The following is a 23,043-nucleotide window of genomic DNA, read 5'->3' on the forward strand; positions in this document are numbered from 1 at the left end:
CCCGGACCAGGGCTCGAACCTGTGTCCCCTGCATCGGCAGGAGGATTCTCAACCACTGCACCACCAGGGAAGCCCCTTTAGGGCCATAATTAATTAAAAGCCGGGTAAATTCAGTGGGTCTCACCGCAGAGAGCTGTGGGAGGGAGCCTGTGAGCCTAGAGCCAATCCCTCACAACCGGATCTGATCAGGTCCCTGATCTGGAGGGTGGGGATGCTGGGATTTTGTCTGAGGCTCTGCAGGAAGGTAAAGCCTGCAGACTGTCACCTCCGCCAGCTCATCCTTCCCTTTCTTCCTCCCCTCCTTCCTCTCTCCTTTCAACTCATAGGTACTTTGTGCTGAAGATTTCTGCAGGGATTGAACATCCTGGCGAGGTCAGGTGGCCACTAGCGTTCTGCCTCTTCCTGGCTTGGGTGATTGTGTACGCATCCCTGGCAAAAGGAATCAAGAGTTCAGGAAAAGTAAGAACTTGTATTTATCTGAGAGAAAACTCTGGGGCCCCCAGGGCTGTTTGTGTCATAGAGCAGCCAAAGCGCAGTGGGATGAGAGTCGGGAGGTGTGGGTAGAATTCTGATTCGTCCCTGAGTAGCTGTGAGGCCTTGGACAAGTGACTTCACTGCTGTCTGTAAAATGGGATAATAATGCCTTTCTCCCCGGGAGGTTTTAAGGGTTAACTGAGACAGATGTACTCAGGGCTCCTAGTGGGTGGCGGGGGCTCTGTGGTGAGTTTCCTTCCTTCCCTATCGGGGGCCCTTCATTCAGCAGATGGCACTCCCCGATATGATGCCATCTCTCCCGAAAGTCTAGAATTGGTGCTGCCAGCTTTTTGCTTCTTGGTCTGGCTGCCAGCTCAGTCACTGCTCCTCCCAGGAAGCTGGAAGAAGATCAAAGTTGTGAAGGGGATTCCTTCTCCTCACTCCTGACCACCCTGTTCTCCACCTTTCGTGCCCTTTCGCCAACCCCATCCCAACACTCTCCCACCCCACGTGCCCCCAGCATGACAGGGCGATAGTCCTGCCAGCGGGATTTTGGTCGAGCACGTGCTTGGCCCCTCTTGCTAGATAGTCACTTGGCAGGTCCTTTGGAGGTGGTGGGACACCCACCCCAAGCTCAGTTCCAAGGCACGGCAGGCACGGTGTGCAGGGTCCCTCAGGACACGCTGGATGTTGTGGTAAAGGTCCCAGTGTTTTCCCCTCCTCTTCCTGCTGCTTTAGAAAACCCCCATGAAATGGTTAACCAACCACTTTGATGATAACCAGTACGAGTTCATCATCTGGAGAGTCATTTGCATGTCTCAGCATGAAACCCCACATGTCTTTAAGGCCCAAGGAATAGAATGTGATGGTGGACTCTGAGACCATAGGTTGTGTAGTTTGGCTTGGTCCAGTTGTCCAGGCCAGGGTTTACTGTGGTCACAATAGCAAACAACCCGTTTGGAAGTATCTGGCCTCACGGGGGTGAGGGTCCATGCCGCCTTCACCTCCCAGGCGTGCTTCACAGGCCCCACCAGGCACCCACACCTGGCATCCATCAGCCACAGAGAGCGGTCTGTCTTCTCCCCGGACGCATGGACAAGCTCACGAGGGCCTTCTGATAACAATTCTTTCTGGTGCTCTCCATGTAATCTGGTTCCACATGGGCTTGAATGGTGTATTCTGGCAGCTTGGTCAGGGTCACCTGAGCCAGTGGTGCCCTTAAATGACATCAGGTGGGGAGAGAGCCAGACTGGGAGTTAGGAGACCTGGGTTCTAGCCCCCCAGCCCTTCCGTGGTGTTTTCTGTGTAGGGACATCTCTGCTTGGACGATGAAACCTGGCTGAGCTTCGGATTTGCCCTTAGCTTTTATTTATTTAGCCAATAAGTGCAAAGCAGATTTTCTTTATCTTAGCTCTTTCAGGAGCCTTTGGTTGTCTCATTTCTAAAGTGAAGGCAGTTGGATTGGGCAATGTCTAAGATCTGCTGGCTCTAACACGATTCTGTTGAAACACTTGCTGGGTGAGCTGGGTGGGGGTACTTTTCCTCTCTGACCTGTTTCCCCCTCTGTAAAATGAGAGCTGGGACTGAGGACCCTGCTAGCTCTGAATGAGTATTATGAGACTGGAACAATTGTTTTTCTAGGGCAGCAGGAAGATGAGGAAATGTTAACATGACCCTCAGAGTAACGCCCTGTGAGTCCTGAGGTTTCCTGGGCTCCTTGCCTTCCGTGACTTGGAACTGAGCTTGGAGTGGCAGTAAAGGGCCAGCCAGGTGATTGTTTAGCAAGAGGGACCATGTCTTTGCTCAGCCAAAATCGAACTGCAGGACCATCACGTATAGCTAGAGATGGAGAGAGGGCACCTTCAACCACAATCGAAGTGGCCGGACAGGTCTCTAGCAGGATAGGCTAGAAGGTGTGATTGGCAGGAGAAGAGGTGTTAGGTGAGGAGGATCAGAACAGCAGCCTTGTTGGCGACATGAGGAAGGATGGCCTGGTGGCTTTAGAGTCAGACCAGTCTGAGTTCAAATCCCGTCTTGATCACTTTCTGGTTGTGTAACTCTGGACAAGCTATTTAACCGTTGGAACCTCAGTTTCCTCATCTGTAAAATGGGGATAATAGTACATCCCTCGTAGAGCTGTTCTAAGATTAGGTGAGAGAATATATATATATATATATATATATATATATATATATATATATATATATATATATATATATAAAATATCTGGCATATGGTCAGTTCTTAATTGACATTAACTCTTTTCATTTTTGTCATAATGATTGACTGATGTATTGAGTGGATATTGTGCCGTGCTGACATCTTGAAAGCAGTGGCTCTGGTGGGAAAATGGAAAGAGAAAGGGAACTTGGTTGAACACTCTGTGTGCCAGGCACTCTGCTAACTACTTCACCTGCATTAGTGCATTCAATCTGCCCAAAAACCAGCTAGGTAAGGACATTTCTTCCCATTTTATAGATAGAGAAGCTGAGGCGCATCAAGGTAGAGTAAATTGCTGGAGGTCGCACAGCTTTTTTTTTTTTTTTAACGGTGTAGTATTTACATATAACCTACTCACAAACTCCCGAATACTTTATTTTACTTTATTATTTTTAAATTTATTTATTTATTTATTTGGCTGTGCTGGGTCTTAGTTGCGGCATGAGAACTCTTAGTTGCAGCATGTGGGATCTAGTTCCCTGACCAGAGATGGAACCCAGGCCCCCTGCATTGGGAGCACAGAGTCTTAGCCACTGGACCACAAGGGAAGTCCTGGTCACACAGGTTTTAAGTGGCAGTGCTGGGATTTGAACCCAGGTCTGTCTCCCTTTAAAGCCTAGACTCTTTCCAATACGTGACATCCTCTCCCAAGGAGGGGCTGTTAGAAATAGATGGAAATGCAGAATTCTGGAGCCTTCATTTGCATCTGGGGGGATAAAAGTCCTCCCACTGTGAATCAGGACCCTTGCACTGCTACCCCGTCCTGCTGTCAATAGCTGTCATTGCCAGCTGGGCAAGTCCCAGGAGGCATCCGGGTCCCATCTTCCACATCTGCAAATTCAAGTGTTAAGATAAATATTCTCTAAGATCCTTCTTTGCTTATCAGTCTGCAATTTGGGGGGCATGGTGTTAGAATCAGTTCTTGGCATTGATTTAGAATTTAATCCTTGGTGCTAGATTTTATGGGCTCTCTCTCTTTGAAATGGGGATTTTTTTTTTTTTTACATCTTTATTGGAGTATAATTGTTTTACAACGGTGTGTTAGTTTCTGCTTTATAACAAAGTGAATCAGTCATACATATACATATCTTTTCCCTCTTGCGTCTCCCTCCCTCCCTCCCGCCCTCCCTATCCCACCCCTCTAGGTGGTCACAAAGCACCGAGCTGATCTCCCTGTGCTATGCGGCTGCTTCCCACTAGCTAGCTATTTTACGTTTGGTAGTGTATATATGTCGAAATGGGGATTTTTGAGTAGCCCTGAGCAAGTAATCTTTTCTTTTAGATCTGCTAAGTTATCTTTCTGCTTCATTGAGAAAGGTTTCCAATTAGGGATCAGTGAGTAATTTTCTTTTAATGAGGAATACCACCAGAAATAATGCATCCCAGTTTATTATCCTGCCCTGGCTTGTGCAGACATTAATCATGGAGCTTTGTTTGGAAGCACGGCTGCAGTACCTCATTATGACAGGCTCCTTTGTGATCGAAGTTCCACCAAGACTGTCATTTCTAAGCAACAGAGATGTCCTTCTTCTGTTGCAGCAAGATAAACTCAGTTCCTCTTGTTCAGGGCCCTAGGAGACAAGAGTGGCCGCTTGCTTCCTATGAGACCTGAGTCTCCCTTTGAGCAGCTAGAATTCCAGAGGCAGGGGCGACCAGCAGGCAGCCTGAAGGTCAAATGCAGCCCATCTGACCTCAGGGGCTGCTCTGCCTGAGAGTTATGACAAGGACACAAAACTAGCTTAATTAACTGGCACTGGCTGGGGTGGGGGCAGTGGCCTCACCACCTGTTCAGGGCTCCCATTGTGAGGACTATGCTGCCAGGTGTCAGGCCAGCGGGCTCAGATCAATTTGTCATTGTCACTCCTGCCAAGTATTATTCATTACTGTTCAAGTTTAATTCCGCTGACAGTCCATCCTGAAACAGGTGCATTCTGAAGCCCCCGTGACACAGGAGAACTAGCTGTGAAGAAACCTCCACAAACACCTGACTAACACTTGACTCACACTGGAGGCATCCCCAGGATTTTGAAATGAAACTGTGTGCCCTTTCAGTTCACGCAGTCCCCATTGAGAAAGTGAGTGCATCATTCCACATACCAGGGCCGGACCTGGTGAGGCAAACAAGCGCCTGGGGTGTGAAATTTAAGGCGGCGCTCATTCTCAGGTTCCTGCATGTGCAGGCTCGGCCCCATGAGAGTGAGTGCTTCCTTAAATTGTGCACCCCGGGGTGTTCCCTTGCCTCACTCTAGTCCCCACCCTGCCTCACACATTTCTGATCATGTGGCCCAGTGAGTGGCATTAAAGGTATGGAAATAGGCTTTGTAGTTAGAAAGCTTCAAGTCTGGATCTTGGCTCCAGCTGGGAGACCTTGAGTGAGATATTTAACCCTTTGTGAGAGGCTTAACCTGAGCCTCAGTTTCCTCCTCTGTAAAATGGGACTGCAAAGAGCTGATCCATGGAGGTAACTCCAGAAATGGGCTGTCTCCCGCACTCAAACGGGGGCAACGTCTCAGCCAGTTAGACTGGTGCCACTCTTGGGGTCTTCTTCCTGCTGGACCCCACTATCTATGTCATCTCCTCTCCCTTGCCTCCTTCCATCCTCATCTCCCACCAGCTTCACATGGTCAGGAGGTGAAGAGGATATCCCTTAGTTGTCACCCTGCCCCTGCTGTCTTGGAGGGGCCCCGCCCGGCCCTGTAGCGTTCCTCTCCCCAGCCGCATCCGACAGCTGGGAGGACAACCCAGGTCATCCTGTGGTGGGTGATTTTCTCCTGAGACGTCAGATGCCTTTGGGTTTCCTACCGTCTGTGTGTGGAAGGGTTTCACTTAAGGGGAAGGAGAGAAGCAGGTTTAGGGGTGGATAGGAGGGAGCAGGGAGCCCCCCCCTCATGGTCCCTGGTAATTCCAGTGCCTCAGGGCAAAGAGTGAAGGGGGCTGCTGTCCCGGGGAACGGGGAGGAGACTCCTGGTCGGTGGTGGTAGCAGTGTGGAGAAAAGGAGACCAGCCCGTCTCTGGTCTGTAGACAGGAAGACTTTGGCCTTGACGAGTAATTGGGTTTAGAGGAAGAAATAACTCCTTATCTTTCCTTGACCTGCAGCCTGTCCCATCTCAGCTGACGGAACCTCTGCCCACCAGCTGCTGAGGCCACAACCTTTGGGGTCACCCTTGACTCCTGCCTCCCGCCCCCCTCACTCCACATTAAACTGGTCAGGAAGTTCTGTTGCTCTTCCTGCACGGTGTATCCAGTGTCTGATCATTTCTCCTAGCTCCCCTGAAACACCCTGGATGAAGCCATTGCTGTCCCTTGCCTGGATTGCTGCTGTGGCCTCCTAACCGCTGCCCCTGCAGTGTAAACGTGACGCAGCAAGCCGGTAACAGCTAAAATGTTAGATCGTATCCCTCCTCTGCCCAAATCCCTGCAGTCGTACCCCATCCCCTCCCCACCCACACGGGCCCACAAGGCTCTGCAGGATCTGTCCCTGCCTCCACCCCTACCCCTGCCTTCCTCTCCCCCCGTGCCCCTGCCCAGCCACAGTGGCTGCCTGGCTGCTCCTAGAAGGCTGGCACACTCCCTTCTTAGGGTCTTTATCCAGCGGTTCCCTCTGTCTGGAATGTTCTCCCAGATATCCAGTTGGCTCATTCTCACTCCCTTCAAGTCCTGGGCAACTTCTCAGTGAGGGCTTCCCTGTCCTCCCCTTTATTATGGCCATTGTCCCAGCCACCCTCCCCAGCATGTGCCTGGAACATATTAGATGCTCAAAAATATGTGTACCTATGTATGCATATGTGTGTATTTATTGGATTAATAAGAAGTAACCCCGAGAGATTTATCTTCATCTCAACCCTAACTTTCCCTCAATCCATCCTTTGCAAGTCCTTGAATCAGTTCTCATCTCTTAAAAATCCCAGTGCCTGCCAGTCGCTGCCAGGCTGGAGCCCCTGTCAGGCCATGGGGTCTGTGCAGCCAGTGTGTGATGGGGACTCTATCTCCCTCCCGGAGGCAGGTGTTCTGGGTTCCCCAGGATGGAAGGCTGTGGGTGAGCACAGAGGGGCTCTGAACCAACAGTGCTCTGCTGGCTGTCTATGCCCATCCTGTGGATGAGGGAGGGTTTGGTGGTCCAGGACAGGAGCTTAGCCTTATCCTTCCAAGTGTTTCCTAATGTACTTTTGGGATGTAACTGGCTTATGAGCTGAGGGTTGCCAGGGTTATTAAATTTAGGACCGGTGAGTCATTGGCAAGACAGAAATGGCACTTCCCTTTCCAGGGTCCCTGACCTGTTCCATGTTGTATGCATTGTCCCATTGTGCTCTTCCAACAGCCCTGTGAGGAATATGCTTTTGTTATTGCCACTTTGCAGATGTGAACACTGAGACTCAGTGAGGTTAAGTCACTTCCCAAGGTGGCCCAGCTCATAAGTGATGGAGCTGGGATTTGAACTCAGGCCCGTGGGAGTACAGAGCCCAAGCTCTCCCAGTCTGCTCTTCTCTCTGTCTACTGAATCCTGGTCCCAAGCCCTTCCTCCACTCTGAGGTTTGATTGACAGATAAGGAAGGTGCCTCTCACTCATCCCCATTCAACCACAGCCCCCAAGTTCTGCTGATGATATTTCCCAAATATTTCTCAGCTCTGGTCCTTTCCTCTCGTTCAGAATCTAGGAGCCTCCTTCAGCTGGTACTCAGGGCCTCCACGACCTGTCTCCTCCCATGTCTCTAGTGCCCCATAACTCTTAGCCTCAACTGTGTGCTGTGCTCCTAGTGAATTTAGGGCCTTGCCCTCACCCCTGCCTTTCCCACTTTCTTCCCTCACCTTCCCACCTCACCTCACCTCCTCTGCGTTGCACTTGGCCTCTAAGATCTGACTCACGCGTCATCGCCATGCATCTTTTTGTAATCTCCTGGATTGAGCCCAGTGCCCTCCCCTGGACTTCACAGTGTCCTGTTTGGAACTGCTTAGCCCATTATTCAGACATTGTCTCTGGGTCTCCGAGGTCGAGTTCCTTCACCGTTATGCATCTAAGCCCTGGCCCAGCTCCCAGGTCATAGTAGGCCGTGATAGATGCTTGTTGAAGTTAACTGCATTGAATGACCATCTGGTACAAGTTAGGTGCTGTGCTAGGGGCCCATTTAATCCTCAATTTTTTTTTTTAAGAAACGTGCTATTATCCCCAGTTTACAGCTGCAGAAACTGAGATTCAGAGAGCTGATTAGCTTGACCTAAGTCTATAGCTACTCAGGGCCAGAGATGTGATTTTATTTGAACCGAAATATGTCTAATTCTAAGACCATGGTCCTCTCATGTCACTGGGCTGCCTCACTTAGGGTGTGTGTATAAACAAGGATGGAAACCTTAAGCTAAAGAAATTAATCTCTAATGGTGGGTTTTGGGCCCTGAAGCAGAGGGTGGGCTAGGAGTTAAGGAGGAGGGGGGCACATAACCTTTCTCTTTCAGTTGGTCCTTAGGGAATTGTCCACTTCTGCACCGCAGGCTGACTCAATCCACAGCCTTGGGTGTCCCCCTCGAGACTTCATTTCTGGCTCTCTCTGAGTCACCTTTGGTCCCTCCCAGTGCCGTCCTCGTGTCCCCAGACCTGGAAGAGTTTGGGGAAAACTACCCTCTCCGGCACTTGTGTCCGGGTGGCAGATGACACTCTGCCTCTGTCGATGCTCCTTTGGTCACAGCCTGTCCTTCCTGCCCCCGTGTCGGTGGCTTTTCCAGGTGGTGTACTTCACGGCCACGTTCCCGTATGTTGTGCTCGTGATTCTTCTCATCCGAGGAGTTACCCTGCCTGGAGCTGGCGCTGGGATTTGGTACTTCATCACACCTAAGTGGGAGAAACTTACGGATGCCACGGTGGGCTTCTGATTTCATTTATGACGCGCCTGTTGGGGGGAACGGCACATGGGGATGGGTCCCGCTCCGGGACACTGTTTAGCAGAAGGGGTCAGACCTCCGCCCACAGGGCATCTCACTGTTTGCCTTTACAAACTCCTGATAATCTTGAAATGTTACACACTCAGGAAGTTTTTAATGAGAAGTGAGCAGCTGGGGGTTTCAGATTCCTGGAATAGTTGTCCTACATCTGGGGGGCTGCGGAGGCTGAAATGAAGAGTGAAATTCCCTTAATAGCTTTGGGCCACCTCATGCCACTTATCTGTTGCTAATTATAGTGTGTTGGAAATGGAGTTTTGCTGGTTGGAAAATAATAGCACTTAGGCACACCACAAGCAATTATAATTTAAAGGGCTCAGACAGATTTGAATAATTCTGGCACACCGAGACACAGAGCCAGCACACACTTACACTTTCTCTTGGCATATTCTGTACAGGCATATCTTACTCTAGAATTCCCAACCCCAAGAACTTCACATGAGGGGGTGATTGTTTAATAAGAAATGCATTTTCTCACCTTAAAGAAAAATCTGCTTTTCCAGAAGATTTTAAGAAAGCATAACTAGGATTGAGTTTGCACATAATGAAAAACCTCCAGATAATGGCAGCTTTAACAAAAGTTTATTTCGCTTGCAGCCCAGTGGTAGATAGTCAAGCACTGGTTGGGTGGCTCCATAGTGTCCCAGGTTCCTGTCTTTCTGCCCCACCATCCTCAGTGAATAGCTGCCATGTAGCTGCCAGAGCTCCACCCATCATGTCAGCATTCCAGGTGGCACAAAGCAGTGAGGGAAGAGACAGAGATAGGCATCCTCCTTCTCTTTAAAAGAGGAGAAAGCCCAGAAATTCCACATAACACTTGATTTTCTCATCATTGGCCAGAAACTAAGTCATATGATGATTTCCTCTCAGCTGCACCTCTCCTTGATTCTGGGAGGTGGCCATTTGGCTGGACATACGGCTGCCTTTAAATAAAACCACAGCTTTGCTAGTAAGGAGCATGGGAGAATAGAGGTTGTGGTACAGACTTTGCCAGCACACACTTGAACTTTCTCTTTGCATATGTTCAGCACAATTTAAAAACCAGTTTTAATTAATAAAAATGATAGGAAGTCCATATCAAATCATATAAATCTATAGCTCAAACTCTTGAGTAGCTTTCTGGAGTTTAATGAGGACAATTAAAAGAAATCGCCAAGATGACCAAGAGGTGTTGTCAGCCAAGTTCGAGAATGAGGTGGCACTGTAAAATCCACTCAGATGTGGCACAGAGCTTGCTTTACTTTGATGAGGGGCTACAGAATTTCAGTAAATTGTTGTAATCTTTAGGAATGTCAATTTTATTTTTTATTTTTGTGGGGGAATGTCAATTTTAAAAGGTTTTCATTTTGTATCCATGATTATTTTTGCTGTTCCATATTGTTTTTTGGAGTGTGTTTCCAGCTAAAGAAAGGGCTCTCCCCTTCTGTATAGTTTTACATTGTAGGGCTTGCAAGCATGAAATGTGTACATTGCTTATTGAGTTCCTCTCCTTTGATTAGAATGAAGTTAGAGTCTCCCAGGTCATTTACTGCCTTTTTGGCTTCCAGTGCAAATGACGTATGTTTCTCATTTATGTTGGTGCCAAAGTCATCTTGTCCTGACTGCCTTTTCCCCGGGGGAGATGGTGTGGCTTTGGGAGACTCCCCTCCCCCGGACCAGCCTCCTTCAGTGACCTTAAATCTTCCCCTCTTTTGCCTCCCAGGTGTGGAAAGACGCTGCCACTCAGATTTTCTTCTCTTTATCTGCTGCATGGGGAGGCCTGATCACTCTTTCTTCTTACAACAAATTCCACAACAACTGCTACAGGTATGTGGAGGAGGCAGTTCAAGTCCCAGAGGTAGCAGGTGAATGGGACTAGGGCCTGGGGACAGACAGAATCATGGGCTATGTCATCAGACACCTGAGGCCATATCCTCACACTTCACCCAAGGCAGAGCCAGACAGTTAGCTCTGGTGTAGGGGAGATCGCCTGCTAAGGCCTAGCTGCTGGCTTCTGGTGGCCTGGCTTGGACCCCAACTTGCACCCTGATTCTGACGCATGGGATGGAATTGAGTTTCTCTGGAGGTGCCATGCAGCTGGTTGTGTCCTGGAATAGTCATTTGTGAGCTATCTGGTCCATGGATACAGTTGTATGGTAGTCGCTGATGAAGTATGGTCATTCAGTCACTCGACAAACACTTTTCCAGAGAGCCCTGTAAGAAAGGCAGCATGGTACAGTGGAAAGAATACCTTGGTGATGGATGGGTTAATTAACTCAGTGGTGAGACTCCTGCTTCAATGCATATGTACATCAAATCATCACGTTGTACAATTGAAATATGTTAAAATGTATTACAATTTTATTTGTCAGTTAAACCCAAAGTTATGCCAACTTTGAGTCCCCTCCCAGATTTAGGAAACAGAACATCAGGAGGTGGGGCGGGCCCGGGAATCTACATATCGAGACAGGATCCTCAGGTGATTCTGGTGCAGGGTGACATTTGGATAGTGTGATATTAGGGGACTCTGGAACCCCAAAGATGTGAGAGAGCCTGGACAGCTTCTGGAGGAGGTGACATCTGAAAGTTAAATCCATTTGTGACAAACAGTAAGAAAATACTGAGGGGCTGATTAAAAAAAAAGAAAGAAAGAAAGAAAGAAAGAAAGAACCTTGGAGTCAGAGAGACTTGCATTTGTATTATGACTTCACCATTTTCTAAAACTCCAAGACATGGATGGGTAAGATAATTCACTTCTCTGGATGTCTGTTTTCTCATCTGTAAAATGCAGATTATAGTATTTTGTTGAAGGGTGAGGGATGATGTATGCAAAATTCTCACAGCAATATTTTGCACATAGTAGGTGCTCAGTAGACAGCAGTTGCCATTCTTATTATTTTTAATCATGCATGAGATATTTTGTGAACCAAAAGGAAGAGATTATAGTAAACTGTGGCCTAGCCTGGCTGGGATGGCCTCACACAAGTGACATCTATGCTGGGCCAAATTTCAAAAGGTGTTAGGGGAGGAAGGGAATGTTCTCAGGTGGGGATGAGTGTGGATGGGTGTGATGGTGACGTGGCGGGGAGCAGGTTGATGGGACTGGAGCAGGTGTGTGCTCACCGGGCAAGAAGGAAATGGGGCCTGAGAATTGGCTGAGGCCAGATTGGAGAGAGCCTTTGTGTTAGTCTCCTGGGGCTGCCGTAACAAATAGCACAGAGTGAGTGACCTGAACAACAGAAATTAATTTTCTTGCAGTTCTGGAGGCTAGAAGTCCAAGATCAAGGTGTCAACAGGGCTGGTTTCTTCTGAGCCCTCTCTGCGTGGCTTGTAGGTGGCCGTCTTCTCCCTGTGTCTCTACATGGTCTTCCTACTGTGCGCCCTGATCTCCTCTTCTTATAAGGGCATCAATCGTATTGGATTAGCGCCCACTCTCACGATTTCCTCTTAACTTACTTACCTGTTTAAAGACCCTATTTTCAAATACAGTCACATTCTGAGGAACTGGAGGTTGAGACTTTAACATTTACATTTTGGGGGCACACAATTCAACCTGTAACAGCTAGAATGCCAGACTAAGGTGTCTGAACTTTGGTCATAGTTGCTTATCAACTTATGACCCGTGAGAATCAGTCTGAGCATCGTCCATGGGGGAAGCATCACTCTGTGCTTTGTTAGAAATGAGGCTGTGTGGTGTGGCTAATGGGCACGAAGTCTGGCTTCAAATCAGAACCTACCATTATGAGCCCATTACCTTCCCCTGGGCCTCAGCTTCCCCATCAGTAAACTAAGGTCCTGGACAAAGTGGGCTGTATCCTGAGCACTTGCTCTGTGCCAGGCTCTGTGCGGTGCAGGCCTCATCTGGTTCTGTCCTCACAACAACCTGTGAGGGAGGTGGAGTCACTGCCACCACTTAAAGTCGGAGTGGAGAGAAGGGAAGCCTCCTGCACTGGTGGTGGGAATGTAAACTGATACAGCCACTGTGGAGAACAGTGTGGAGTTTCCTTAAAAACCAAAAATAGAACTACGATATGACCCAACAATCCCACTACCAGGCATATATCTGACGAAAACCATAATTTGAAAAGATACATGCACTGTTTACTGCGGCACTATTTACAATAGCCAGGACACGGAAGCAACCTAAATGTCCATCAACAGAGGAATGGATAAAGATGTGGCACATACATACAATGGAATATTACTCAGCCATAAAAAAGAACAAAATAATGCCATTTGCAACAGCATGGATGGACCTAGAGACTGTCATACTGAGTGAAGTAAGTCAGACAGAGAAAGACAAATATCATATGATATCGTTTGTATGTGGAATCTAAGAAAAGGGTGCAAATGAACTTATCTATAAAACAGAAGTTTTTGTAGAGTTACAGATGTAGGAAACAAACTTATGGTTACCAGGGGGTAAGAGGGGGAGGGATAAATTGGGAGATTGGGATTGACATATACACGCTACTGTATATAAAATAGATGACTAATAAGGACCTACTGTATAGCACAGGGAACTCTACTCAATGCTCTGTAATGACCTGTATGGGAAAAGAATTTTAAAAAAGAGTGGATATATATTAAAAAAAATAAATAAAGTCAGAGTGGAGAGGAAGTGACTTGGTCAAGGTCATGCCTCTAACATGTAAGAGAATTTGGCCTCAGGGCTCCATCTAGCTGTGACCCCTCTCTTGTGTCTGGGATGGACAGGGCAGGCCGGGAACGGCAGCCATATGGCTAGCAGAGGGCGCTGGCACCGATGTGCTGGTCTCTCTCCTCTCCCCGCCTCCCTTGCCCTTCTAGGCCCGTGTGCCCCAACCCCAGGCTGTTCTCATGCTTGGTGGCATTTGTTGGTCCCACCGCCTTCTCTTCTCTCATACGTCGTTCCTGTCCCGGACTCTGCAAAAGGCCTCATCCCCTCAATTTCTGCTCTGATGGACAGACGTACCTCTGCCACTGCCAGGAGGGGAGATCCAGTTGTCGGGCAGGTGGAGCTCCAGAGGCCCTGGAGCAGGGCAGTTAGGGGAGGGAGAGCTTTTTGAGTCTTTTGGTGCTTATCCACTTGGCCCAAGAGACCCTGTGGTCAGGACTGGTGGTTCCTTTCCTTGTGAATAAGAGAGAACAAGACCAGCCTACAGTGAGTACCTATTTAGGAATGGGCACGTGGACGTGGGCACACAAACACGCGAGCACACATTCATGTGCCCCTCCCCTATCCCTTCCTCCTCACAAAGCACGCCTATTGGCAGACTTGTTCTTCCTCCCAGGGACACCCTAATTGTTACCTGCACCAACAGTGTCACGAGCATCTTCGCCGGCTTCGTCATCTTCTCAGTCATCGGCTTCATGGCCAACGAACGCAAGGTTAACATCGAGAACGTGGCAGACCAAGGTACAGTGCGCCGGTCACCCTGCTGTCATAGGGCAGGTTCCAGGTTCACAGCCTGAGCTCCTCATTTATGCTATGCTAGGAAGTTGGCCTTCTGGAACAGGCTGGAGAGGAGGACAGCCTAGGTCCCCCTTTGTGGAGGGACCCAGAATAGCTGGAGTCTGAAGCTCATGCAGGGTTAGATCTGGCCGGTCCTTCCCCAGAGGTGTGGCTATAAAAGCCCCTTTCCTGCTTCCCTCTCCTTCGTTTTCCCGTCCTCTCTTAAATCAACTCCAGCAGAAGTAAGGTCTCTACCTGTTGGGCACGGGGAGAGGATTCTCTAGGCAAACTAGTGCGCCTGCAGCGGATGTAGGCACAACCTGCTTCAGGGTGGCATTCCTTGCCGAGGGCTCTGTAGGCACCAAACGCTAATGCTTAGCAAGAGCAGCCTTTTCCTGATGAAGCACTTTCCTGGTTGTTAGGTCAGATGTACTCTCAGGCTCTTCTGCTTAGTTCGCAATGCAGACCCTGCAAGTTGTTTCCCCAGTGGGTGGAAAGGCTGGACGGTGGTGGTGGGAGGGATGTGGAATAAATGTTTACCTTCTGCCCAAGTGATCCCTTTATTAATGGCTAGCATTTGTGTGGTCCCTCTGGAGTGTACAGAGAGCGCTCCTTTTTCATCTCATTTAATCCATATTTCTAGCACAGAATCTTGTAGAGAGTATGTAATACTTTTAGTTAACTTTTTACTTCCACCCAGCCTTATCCTACAGAGGATTTGGGTGCTGAGCAGGTCTCAGTGATTGAGGGATTTCATCATGGCATTGTCTATCATGACGGGCATTCTCTCATCAGGCATTTATGGGCTGCCTTGGTGTAGGGACTGTGCCAGGGGCTGTGGGGACAGGGCTGTGGGCCCGGATGATCCAGAGTGTGGACCTGTCTGTGACTTCTCTGTGCAGTTATCTTTCTTCAAGGAGCTCACTGCAAGTCTCAGATAATGGCTCAGACACCAGCACGAGAAAGAACTAGGCCCTAGCAATGTCACCTTCTTGGTGGGCTGCTGGCTGTCTTCTGGCTCCCTAAGGATAATTAATTACTGCTTCAGCGGCGCTGATGATGCACTGCAGGCCTCAAAGAGCCAGCTTGTTCGTGCGGGGGAGCTATCTCTCCCTGCAGAGGGTGCTGAACCCCCAGGGATTTTGGTTCTGCAGCAGTGCACTAAATTAGGAGTCCCAGAGCTGAGCAAATGCCCTTCCCTGGTTGAAAAATTTCAACCTTCTGGGGAGCAGGGAGGTGGTGAGGGGGAGGGAGAGAGTGGCGGAGGCTTTGTTTTCGGGGTGCCTGTACCACCGCGCTGTCCTCATTTCCTTCCAGCAGCGTAGCTGGAGCAGGTAGGCCCTGCTCCACCTGCCAGCAGATCTGAGGTGTTCTGTTATTTTTGTGACATTACTGAGCTCCTTGTGAACCAGTGGCCAAGTGGCCAGAGATAGTGATTCTTAAGATGTGGGCCACATTTGTTAACTCTTCTGAGCACTTCCTGCCCCAGGAAAGGGATTTGGGGGCACAAGTTGCTAAAACCCAAATTAAATTTTGTTTTTCATTGATATAAAAAACATCAGACAAATGGCCTGTGTTTCCCTCTGAAACTTCCCCTTTCCAGAATTTTTTCATTTCCTCTGATTTTAACAGGGAGAGAGGAGTACTTCTCACAGGTTCTAACGTGTTGTGTTCATACAGTTGACCCTTGAACAATGCAAGGGTTTAGGGGCGCCAACCCTCCACGCAGTCAAAAATCCGTGTTATAATTTAGAGTCAGCCCTTCGTAGATACACTTTCTCTGAATCTGCATTTCCTCTGCATCCATGGATTCGACCAACTGCAGATTGTGTTGTACTGTAGTATTTACGATTGAAAAAAATCCATGTCTGAGTGGACTCGTGCAGTTCAAAACTGTGCTGTTCAAGGGCCAACTGTACTTGGTAGTTTCTCATTGTCACCAGCACAGGGACAGTGGGTCTCATCTCCCACAGGGGAGGGGCAGTGGCCCGGGAGGTCTTCTCCCGTTGCGGAGCACAGCTCCGGACACGCAGGCTCAGCGGCCATGGCTCACGGGCCCAGCTGCTCCGCGGCATGTGGGATCTTCCTGGACCAGGGCATGAACCAGCGTCCCCTGCATCGGCAGGCGGACTCTCAACCACTGCGCCACCAGGGAAGCCCTCGCATACATTCTTATATATGATTAGCAGGCTTGTCTGACTTCCCCTGTTGTAACGGAGGCTCTGCAGAATACAGAGATCGGGGTCAGGCCTGCATTAGGTGCCGGACCCAAGCTCTCCTAGCTGGGCGACATTGGCACGTAGACATTCAGTTCATTTTTGCTGACCCAACATTAGTAACTGTGCTTTGGTATTCAGTCAAAAGCACATTCTCTTTAATGACCTAACACTAGTCCATTTCGCTTACAGCTCCCTTGTAAGGGAGGCTCAAAGTCATTACCCCAAACCTGGGCTGTATCAGAGCTTCTGGGGGCTTGAGGGTGGGATTGGTGATGAGACCAAGCTGTCCTCTGCTTTTACGATGGGCACAGGGAAGGGGGCGTGGTCTTCTCAGGCATCTACTCCAGAGAAGGAGCCTGCTGTGAAGTCAACCTTTTAGAGTCATCTCCCAGCCAACTGCTGCCTGGGGAGCACTGACTCAGGGTCAGAATCCAACTCAGAGCCCCACCAAGATGCTCACCCACTAGCAGCAAGACTGGGTTAGACCACAACAGAGGAACACAGAGGTGCGTATTGCATATAGAGTCCCAGGTCTAGGTGGTAACTGTCAGGTAACCAGGCCACTAGGAAGTTCTGCCCTGGCTCCCTCACCCCCTCATAGTTCAGAGACCCCGCTGATGAAGATGAACGCTCTCAAACTGGACTGACCGTCCCACCAGCTGTCTGTCACCTGGATGCCGGTCCTTCCAAAGGCACAGGAAAGGGTTCCGGTGCTGCGTCCTCTGAGAACGCATCCGCATGTAGTAGGTTTCTCAGCAGAGTAACGACTCCCCATGTGCTGCGGGTCGTGATGGGTCCATTGACCGGAGCCTCTGGTTGTGTCTTCAGTGGCTCTCTAGGACCAAGGAGGCTGTCACTGTAGGTCTCTGGGGGCCCCGCCCAAAATGCTGGCATGCAGAACCCCTTTGATCCCCTCTCATGGGAAGAGTAATAATGGTCTATGCTTACTGAGTTCTCGCCATGGCCAGGCATGGTTCTGAGCCCTTTACTTGTATCAACACACTTAATGCTCACAGAAACTCCCTGAGTGTAGGTGCTATCATTATCTCCATTGTACAGATAAGGAAACTGACATTTGTCCAGAGTCTTACCTACAGTCCCGCAGCTAGTAAAAGGCAGAGCCAATTTTCTGGCCCATGGGGGAGAGAAGCCTGCAGTCCACCCACGGGGACTTGCTGCCTCCCAGAGGGAGAGGAAAGAGGCAGGACTCAGCCTCCATCAGACACGAGGGCCTAGCCCGGGGAAAACTCCGCTGTGGCTCGGACAGTCCATCTTTCTGAACTCTACAAAATGTTCTAAAAATGTATTTAAAAAATCCACTCTCTAGCCATCTTGGATAAATGGAGTGTGCTGAAGATGATGCCTTTACCCTGCATACTTTAGGGAGGCCACTGAAATGGAAACAGGCCGAATATTTTGAAATCATTCCCCTCCCCGAAAAAGCAGTAAAGCCCAAACAGCCAGAATCCTGTTAAAGCAATGAGCCGAGGTCCTCCAGCAGTGGCCATTTGAAGACCTTCTTGTCCACTTTATGGGCCTAAACTGAACTGGCTTTCTCGGTGTTCAGGGCACTGAACTGGCTTCTTCGGTGCATTGCATTTGAGACCTATTTTGAACTGTAGCTTAATACAGATTTTTCTTTTATGGTTCACTCAGGGAGACTTCAGAGGCTCTCTCTACTGTCTGTTCAATAAATGCATAGAGCAGGGGTGTCTTAGGCATTCCAGGCTTTATGTTTTTAATACCCAAGGCCCTAGGCAACATTGGGAGCTAATAACCTGATGAATTCCAGTTTAAAAAAGTGTCATTATGCTTGAGTTATAAAAACTCCAGGAGCTACGATTTCTGGCTTCCAGACGTGTGCTGGCCGTGGATTACCCCGACGTTCCCTGGTCTCGGCCCCTTATCATCTAGGTTTCTACCTACAGGGGAATTCACAACTGCCAGGTCTTTAGCCATCTTCCCAGTGAGGCTGTGAGGAAGACGGGAACGGCTGGTGGGGCTTTATGTTAGCAGAGAAAACTGCAGCTCAGACATCCTCCACCAAGACCACACGCGATCTTCTTGGGAAAACCGGAATCAGAGCTGCTAATTTCCAAGTTCATTGTCCCCCCCTAAGAAAAGCTAATATTCTGTGAGTGCTGATGATGTGCAAGGCACTGGTCTCAGTGCTTTACGTGCGTTTCCTCATTTGTCCCTCATAACCGCCCTGTGAGGAACTATTGTTATCCCCATTGTACAGATGGGCAAGATTGAGGCTTACAGAAATTAAATAACTTCTCTAGGGTTGCACAGCTGGCAAGTCATGGAGTCTGAATTTGGACCCAGGTCTGTCTAACTATTAGAGACCAAACTCTCTTAACCCTTATATCATGCTTCCCTCTTCCCCACTTAATTACCTGTGGACTGATGTAGCCCCATCTTTACCAAGCCTTTATAGGGCAAGTTCCTAAAAGTGTTAGATTGATTCATGTTTTATGTCCATGGCTTCTCCTGGAGGAGTGACTAGGAAGAAGGGTAACAGAATGGGGAAACGATGTCATTCTGGGCATGTTTAACCCTTACAGCAGGGTTTCTCAACCTCAGCACTCTTGACATTTGGGTCGGATAATTCTTTGTTGTGGGGACTGTCCCATGCATTGAAGGATGTTTAGCAGCATCCCTGGCCTTTACACACTAGACACCAGTAATCATCCCCCATAACATCCCAGTTATGAGAATCAAAAATGTCTCCAGGGGCTTCCCTGGTGGCGCAGTCGTTGGGAGTCTGCCTGCCGATGCAGGGGACACGGGTTCATGCCCTGGTCCGGGAAGATCCCACATGCCACGGAGTGGCTAGGCCCGTGAGCCATGGCCATTGAGCCTGCACGTCCGGAGCCTGTGCTCCGCAATGGAAGAGGCCACAACAGTGAGAGGCCTGCATACTGAAAAAAAAAAAAAAAAAGTCTCCAGACATTGCCATATGTGCCCAGGAGGGCAAAATCACCCACTGTTCTAGAGGGTAATTATTACATTCTCCCCCACCTTATAAATACAAAGATGGAGGTTTTCATGTTATTTGCATGAGATACAGCCTGGCCTTAGAGTCGCGTTGGCCCCGAGTCTCTGCTTTGGCACTCTTTTTGAGCATCTCCTCTGAGTTTCCTGAGGTGTGGACCTAATTCCCCTGGTCTTTCCCTGCCGGGAGCTTGAGGTCTAATTGGGGAAATGGATAGAGAGGAGTAAAAACATAGCAAATAGCAGGAGCAGCATGTGATAGCTAACAACTCGGGGCTTCCATGGAGAGAGGACCCTGTGGGCTTCCAGGAAGAGGGGGCCTTGAGCTGGACCTGTTTGCAGCCATGTGTCTTGTTCCTTCCAGGGCCAGGCATTGCATTTGTGGTTTACCCGGAGGCCTTAACCAGGCTGCCCCTCTCTCCGTTCTGGGCCATCATCTTTTTCCTGATGCTCCTTACTCTCGGACTTGACACTATGGTGAGCCCCTCCCCGCTTCGATCCCTGCTTCTTCTGAAGACTCCTGTGCTGGGTCCTGTATCCAGCCTGCAATGGGGTTGAGCTTAGTGGTACTTAAACATTTCCCTGAGGGATGTAAGGATGGTGTGGTACCTGTCCAGGGCTCAGGATAACCTTGCATTTCTGGGTGACTCAGGTGATGGGGCAAAGGAGCCGTACTCTCTCTCTCTGTGTTCTCCATGCAAGTTTTAGCCTGTGTGCTTCCTGCTTTTGGTGTCATTTTGCCAAAGCAAGTCCTTTGGGGCTGAATAAGGGAAAATAATATGAGGTCAATTTTAGGGGAATTGCTCTGGGGCTGAGACTACTACAGATCATGGTGACAGGCACTCAGAGTTTAGTAGTTGGGTGCAAAGAGGGTTTTTCCTCAAGCAGAAGATCAAATGCGATTTAAACGGGAGGAGAGGAATTTACATCTCATGAACACAAAGTGAAGCTTAAAGTGTCCTGATGGATGGGTATGAGTGCAGCCTCTGGGGGCTGGAAACACTGCTCTAAGGCCCACATCCTGCTTGGGTTCCCCTCGCTGGCCTTGTGGGTTGGACCCCAGCAAAGTCTTTCAGGCCCATCGAGGGAATGCAACCCTAAAACCCAAACCTCATACAAATACCACTTTGCCTGGTGGGAAACACAAAGGGCTTTTTGGAGCCTTTGGGGTTGGGCGGTGTGTCTCAGGTGTCACTTTGCTGGCATCATTCCAGTTTGCCACCATCGAGACCATAGTGACCTCCATTTCGGACGAGTTTCCCAAGTACCTGCGCACACACAAGCCGGTCTTTACTCTGGGCTGCTGCATTTGTTTCTTCATCATGGGCTTCCCGATGATCACTCAGGTAAGCTGCCTGCTGGGCACAGGCTTGGAATGGGGGCAGGTTGCAGGGGCGCAACCTGATGGCTCTCCAGCCTTTTACTCTTAGCTCCCGGACCTTATAACAACAGCCAAATAATTGCCATTTCCACGTAGATGGCATCAGTTCATTAGGGATTCTGACCACAGAGGGAAATATGTCACCTTGGCTACTAATGATACTTGTAGCATCTTAGTAATTGAGATGTAGCCTTCTTGAGCCAACGAGACAGGTGTGTCCTACTTTAAGAAAATGGAATACATGAAAATACTGACCAGAGAAATTGATTACCTGTAATATATGAGATTTATAGCTACTTGAGTTCCTTCTAGTCCTGAGTGTCTGGTAAGTTGAGTATTAGCTTACCTGATATATATATATATATTGCTGTCCCTGTGACCTTGAGCGAGTCACTACTTTGGGCCTTGGTTTCTTCATCTGTAAAATGATAGATTGAAAGGAGATGGTCTCTAAGCCTCATCTATTGTAGAGAGACTTAAAGAGTGAGCTGAAAATGCAGGGGGTTGCTTGAGGAATGCCCAGAGACACCTAAAGGTCATATGAAGGTCAGTCACATGCAGGTATATGGGTAGAAATGGTCATCTATTGCTTAAAGCAAAAATGAAGCAATCTGGCTACTTTCACGTATATATACGTCTTCAGATGCTGACCTTTGCCTTTCAAGAGTAAGATGTTAGATCACTTTTCTGGGCTTGTTCGATTGATTAGCTTGGAGTCTTTCCAGGGACTGCTTTGCTAACATGGCAAGGCCCCCAGCTTACATACCTGGCCAGTGTTAGGTTACTGATGTCAAGGGGAGGGGAGATCTTTTGACTCCTGTTTGCACCTGGCCCTGCTCAGGATGGAAGGATTGACTGCTAGAAGTGGGAGAGAGCCTAGATCCAGGCCTATTGATGTCGGTTGTTTCTCTCCCCTACCAGGGTGGAATTTACATGTTTCAGCTTGTGGACACGTATGCCGCCTCCTACGCCCTCGTCATCATTGCCATTTTTGAGCTCGTGGGGATCTCCTATGTGTACGGTAAGGGAACCACTGTGCCTGATGCTGAGGCAGAACTTAGTGTCTGTTGCCAAGTGTCCATGGCAAGCAGGTTTTCCATATTAAGTAAGACAATGAAAGGGCTTCACTGCAGCTATTTAGGAAACATAAGAGAGCTGCACCTTTATTTCCAACTTGCCTCAGGACCGCTGGGGTCTAGATTTAATAGAGAAACAAAAGACAGCTGATGGTGAAACTCAGTAGTCTTTGTACCAGAAACTACTAGGACCAGGACATGCCTTTGGGTGTGGTCTGGCAAGTGAACCGTCGTTAAAGCCTGAGGACAATGGCCAGATTGGGTGGCGGGGGAAGGCTTCTTTTGTATTTTGAGGTCTTGGTAGCTGCAGTCTTCCTGTAGCTTGAGGTGAGGAGAAGCTTCATGGCTGGTTCCCGGATACTTTAGTGAGAAAAGAGAACACAGGCCTCACAGATCCTTAGGAGACTTTGTTAGCATCATGGGAGCCTGTGATACAAGATCTTAACCCCAGATTTTCCCAGGAAGAAACTGCCTGTTCCCTTACAGATTAGCCCTTCTTAATATCACCATAGCAACCTGCATCCCATAATCAGCAGGGCCATTATCTAGAAGAATAGGAATGGTAAGCCAGCGGATGCTATCTTTGCCCTTCACGTGGAGGTGTCTGTGTGTGCGGGGAGGGGTCTCACCGGGTGGTCTCCTGGGCTCCATGTGTGCCCCGCCAGTCAGCACAAGCAAGTCCTATTGGGTTCAAGGCACTGCTGACTTCCCTGTGCCTCGAAGTCTCAGAATCATTCCTAATATAGATAAGGCCTCCTTAGCAAATACCAGGAAGGTGAAAAATGCCAACTCAGATGATCCATCTGTACTTCAAAACCAAAAAGAGATGGTAAAAAGAAAGGCAGGGTATCACTTGGATGCAGGATGTCCTTGGTATGAGCATCTTGCTTTTAATGTAATTGTTAGCCTCCTGTCCATCAGGGTTCAGCAGCTTCTTGCTTGCCTGAAAAAGGAAACCTCTCATGTAAACGTTAGGTGCCCTAGAAAGAGGAAGATACTGTAGTTCATTGTTAGGTGTTGGCAGAAGGGAACTTTGTCTCAGCTGGAGATTACATCCCCACTGCAGGGAGAGTTTAGTTTCTGGCCAGAGAAGTGGGCAGGCATGCCAGCTGTCATCATGGGATCAGAGGCCAAACTGCCAACACTTTGGGCTGATGAGACAGCCTGGAGCCTGCAGTGACACTGTGACTGAGGACCTGCATTTAGGGTGAGGCTTCAAAGAGCTTCCTACCTGAGCGGAGAGTGGCAGAAACCCAGCCAATCTACCACAATCCTAACTTTCTGCCCAGATACCAAAGGCTTTGCCATGGAGAGGCCTCTGGGGCCCTCCTTTG

At 49.0% G+C, this 23,043-nt stretch overlaps 1 protein-coding gene across 1 annotated transcript in view; it reads left to right on the forward strand.

Moving 5' to 3' along the window:
* SLC6A5 (solute carrier family 6 member 5) overlaps positions 1-23,043 on the forward strand; it is a 54,035-nt gene that overhangs the window by 17,401 nt on the left and 13,591 nt on the right. The window contains exons 6-12 of the mRNA XM_082628786.1: positions 327-459; positions 8,411-8,545; positions 10,326-10,429; positions 13,876-14,000; positions 19,617-19,729; positions 20,467-20,598; positions 21,555-21,654. Of these exons, the coding sequence (XP_082484912.1) occupies positions 327-459; positions 8,411-8,545; positions 10,326-10,429; positions 13,876-14,000; positions 19,617-19,729; positions 20,467-20,598; positions 21,555-21,654 (842 nt within the window). The remainder of the gene's footprint in view (positions 1-326; positions 460-8,410; positions 8,546-10,325; positions 10,430-13,875; positions 14,001-19,616; positions 19,730-20,466; positions 20,599-21,554; positions 21,655-23,043) is intronic.

The sequence above is a fragment of the Mesoplodon mirus genome (genome assembly GCF_964341445.2).
Source record: "Mesoplodon mirus genome assembly, chromosome: 7".
Classification (NCBI taxonomy): domain Eukaryota; kingdom Metazoa; phylum Chordata; class Mammalia; order Artiodactyla; family Ziphiidae; genus Mesoplodon; species Mesoplodon mirus.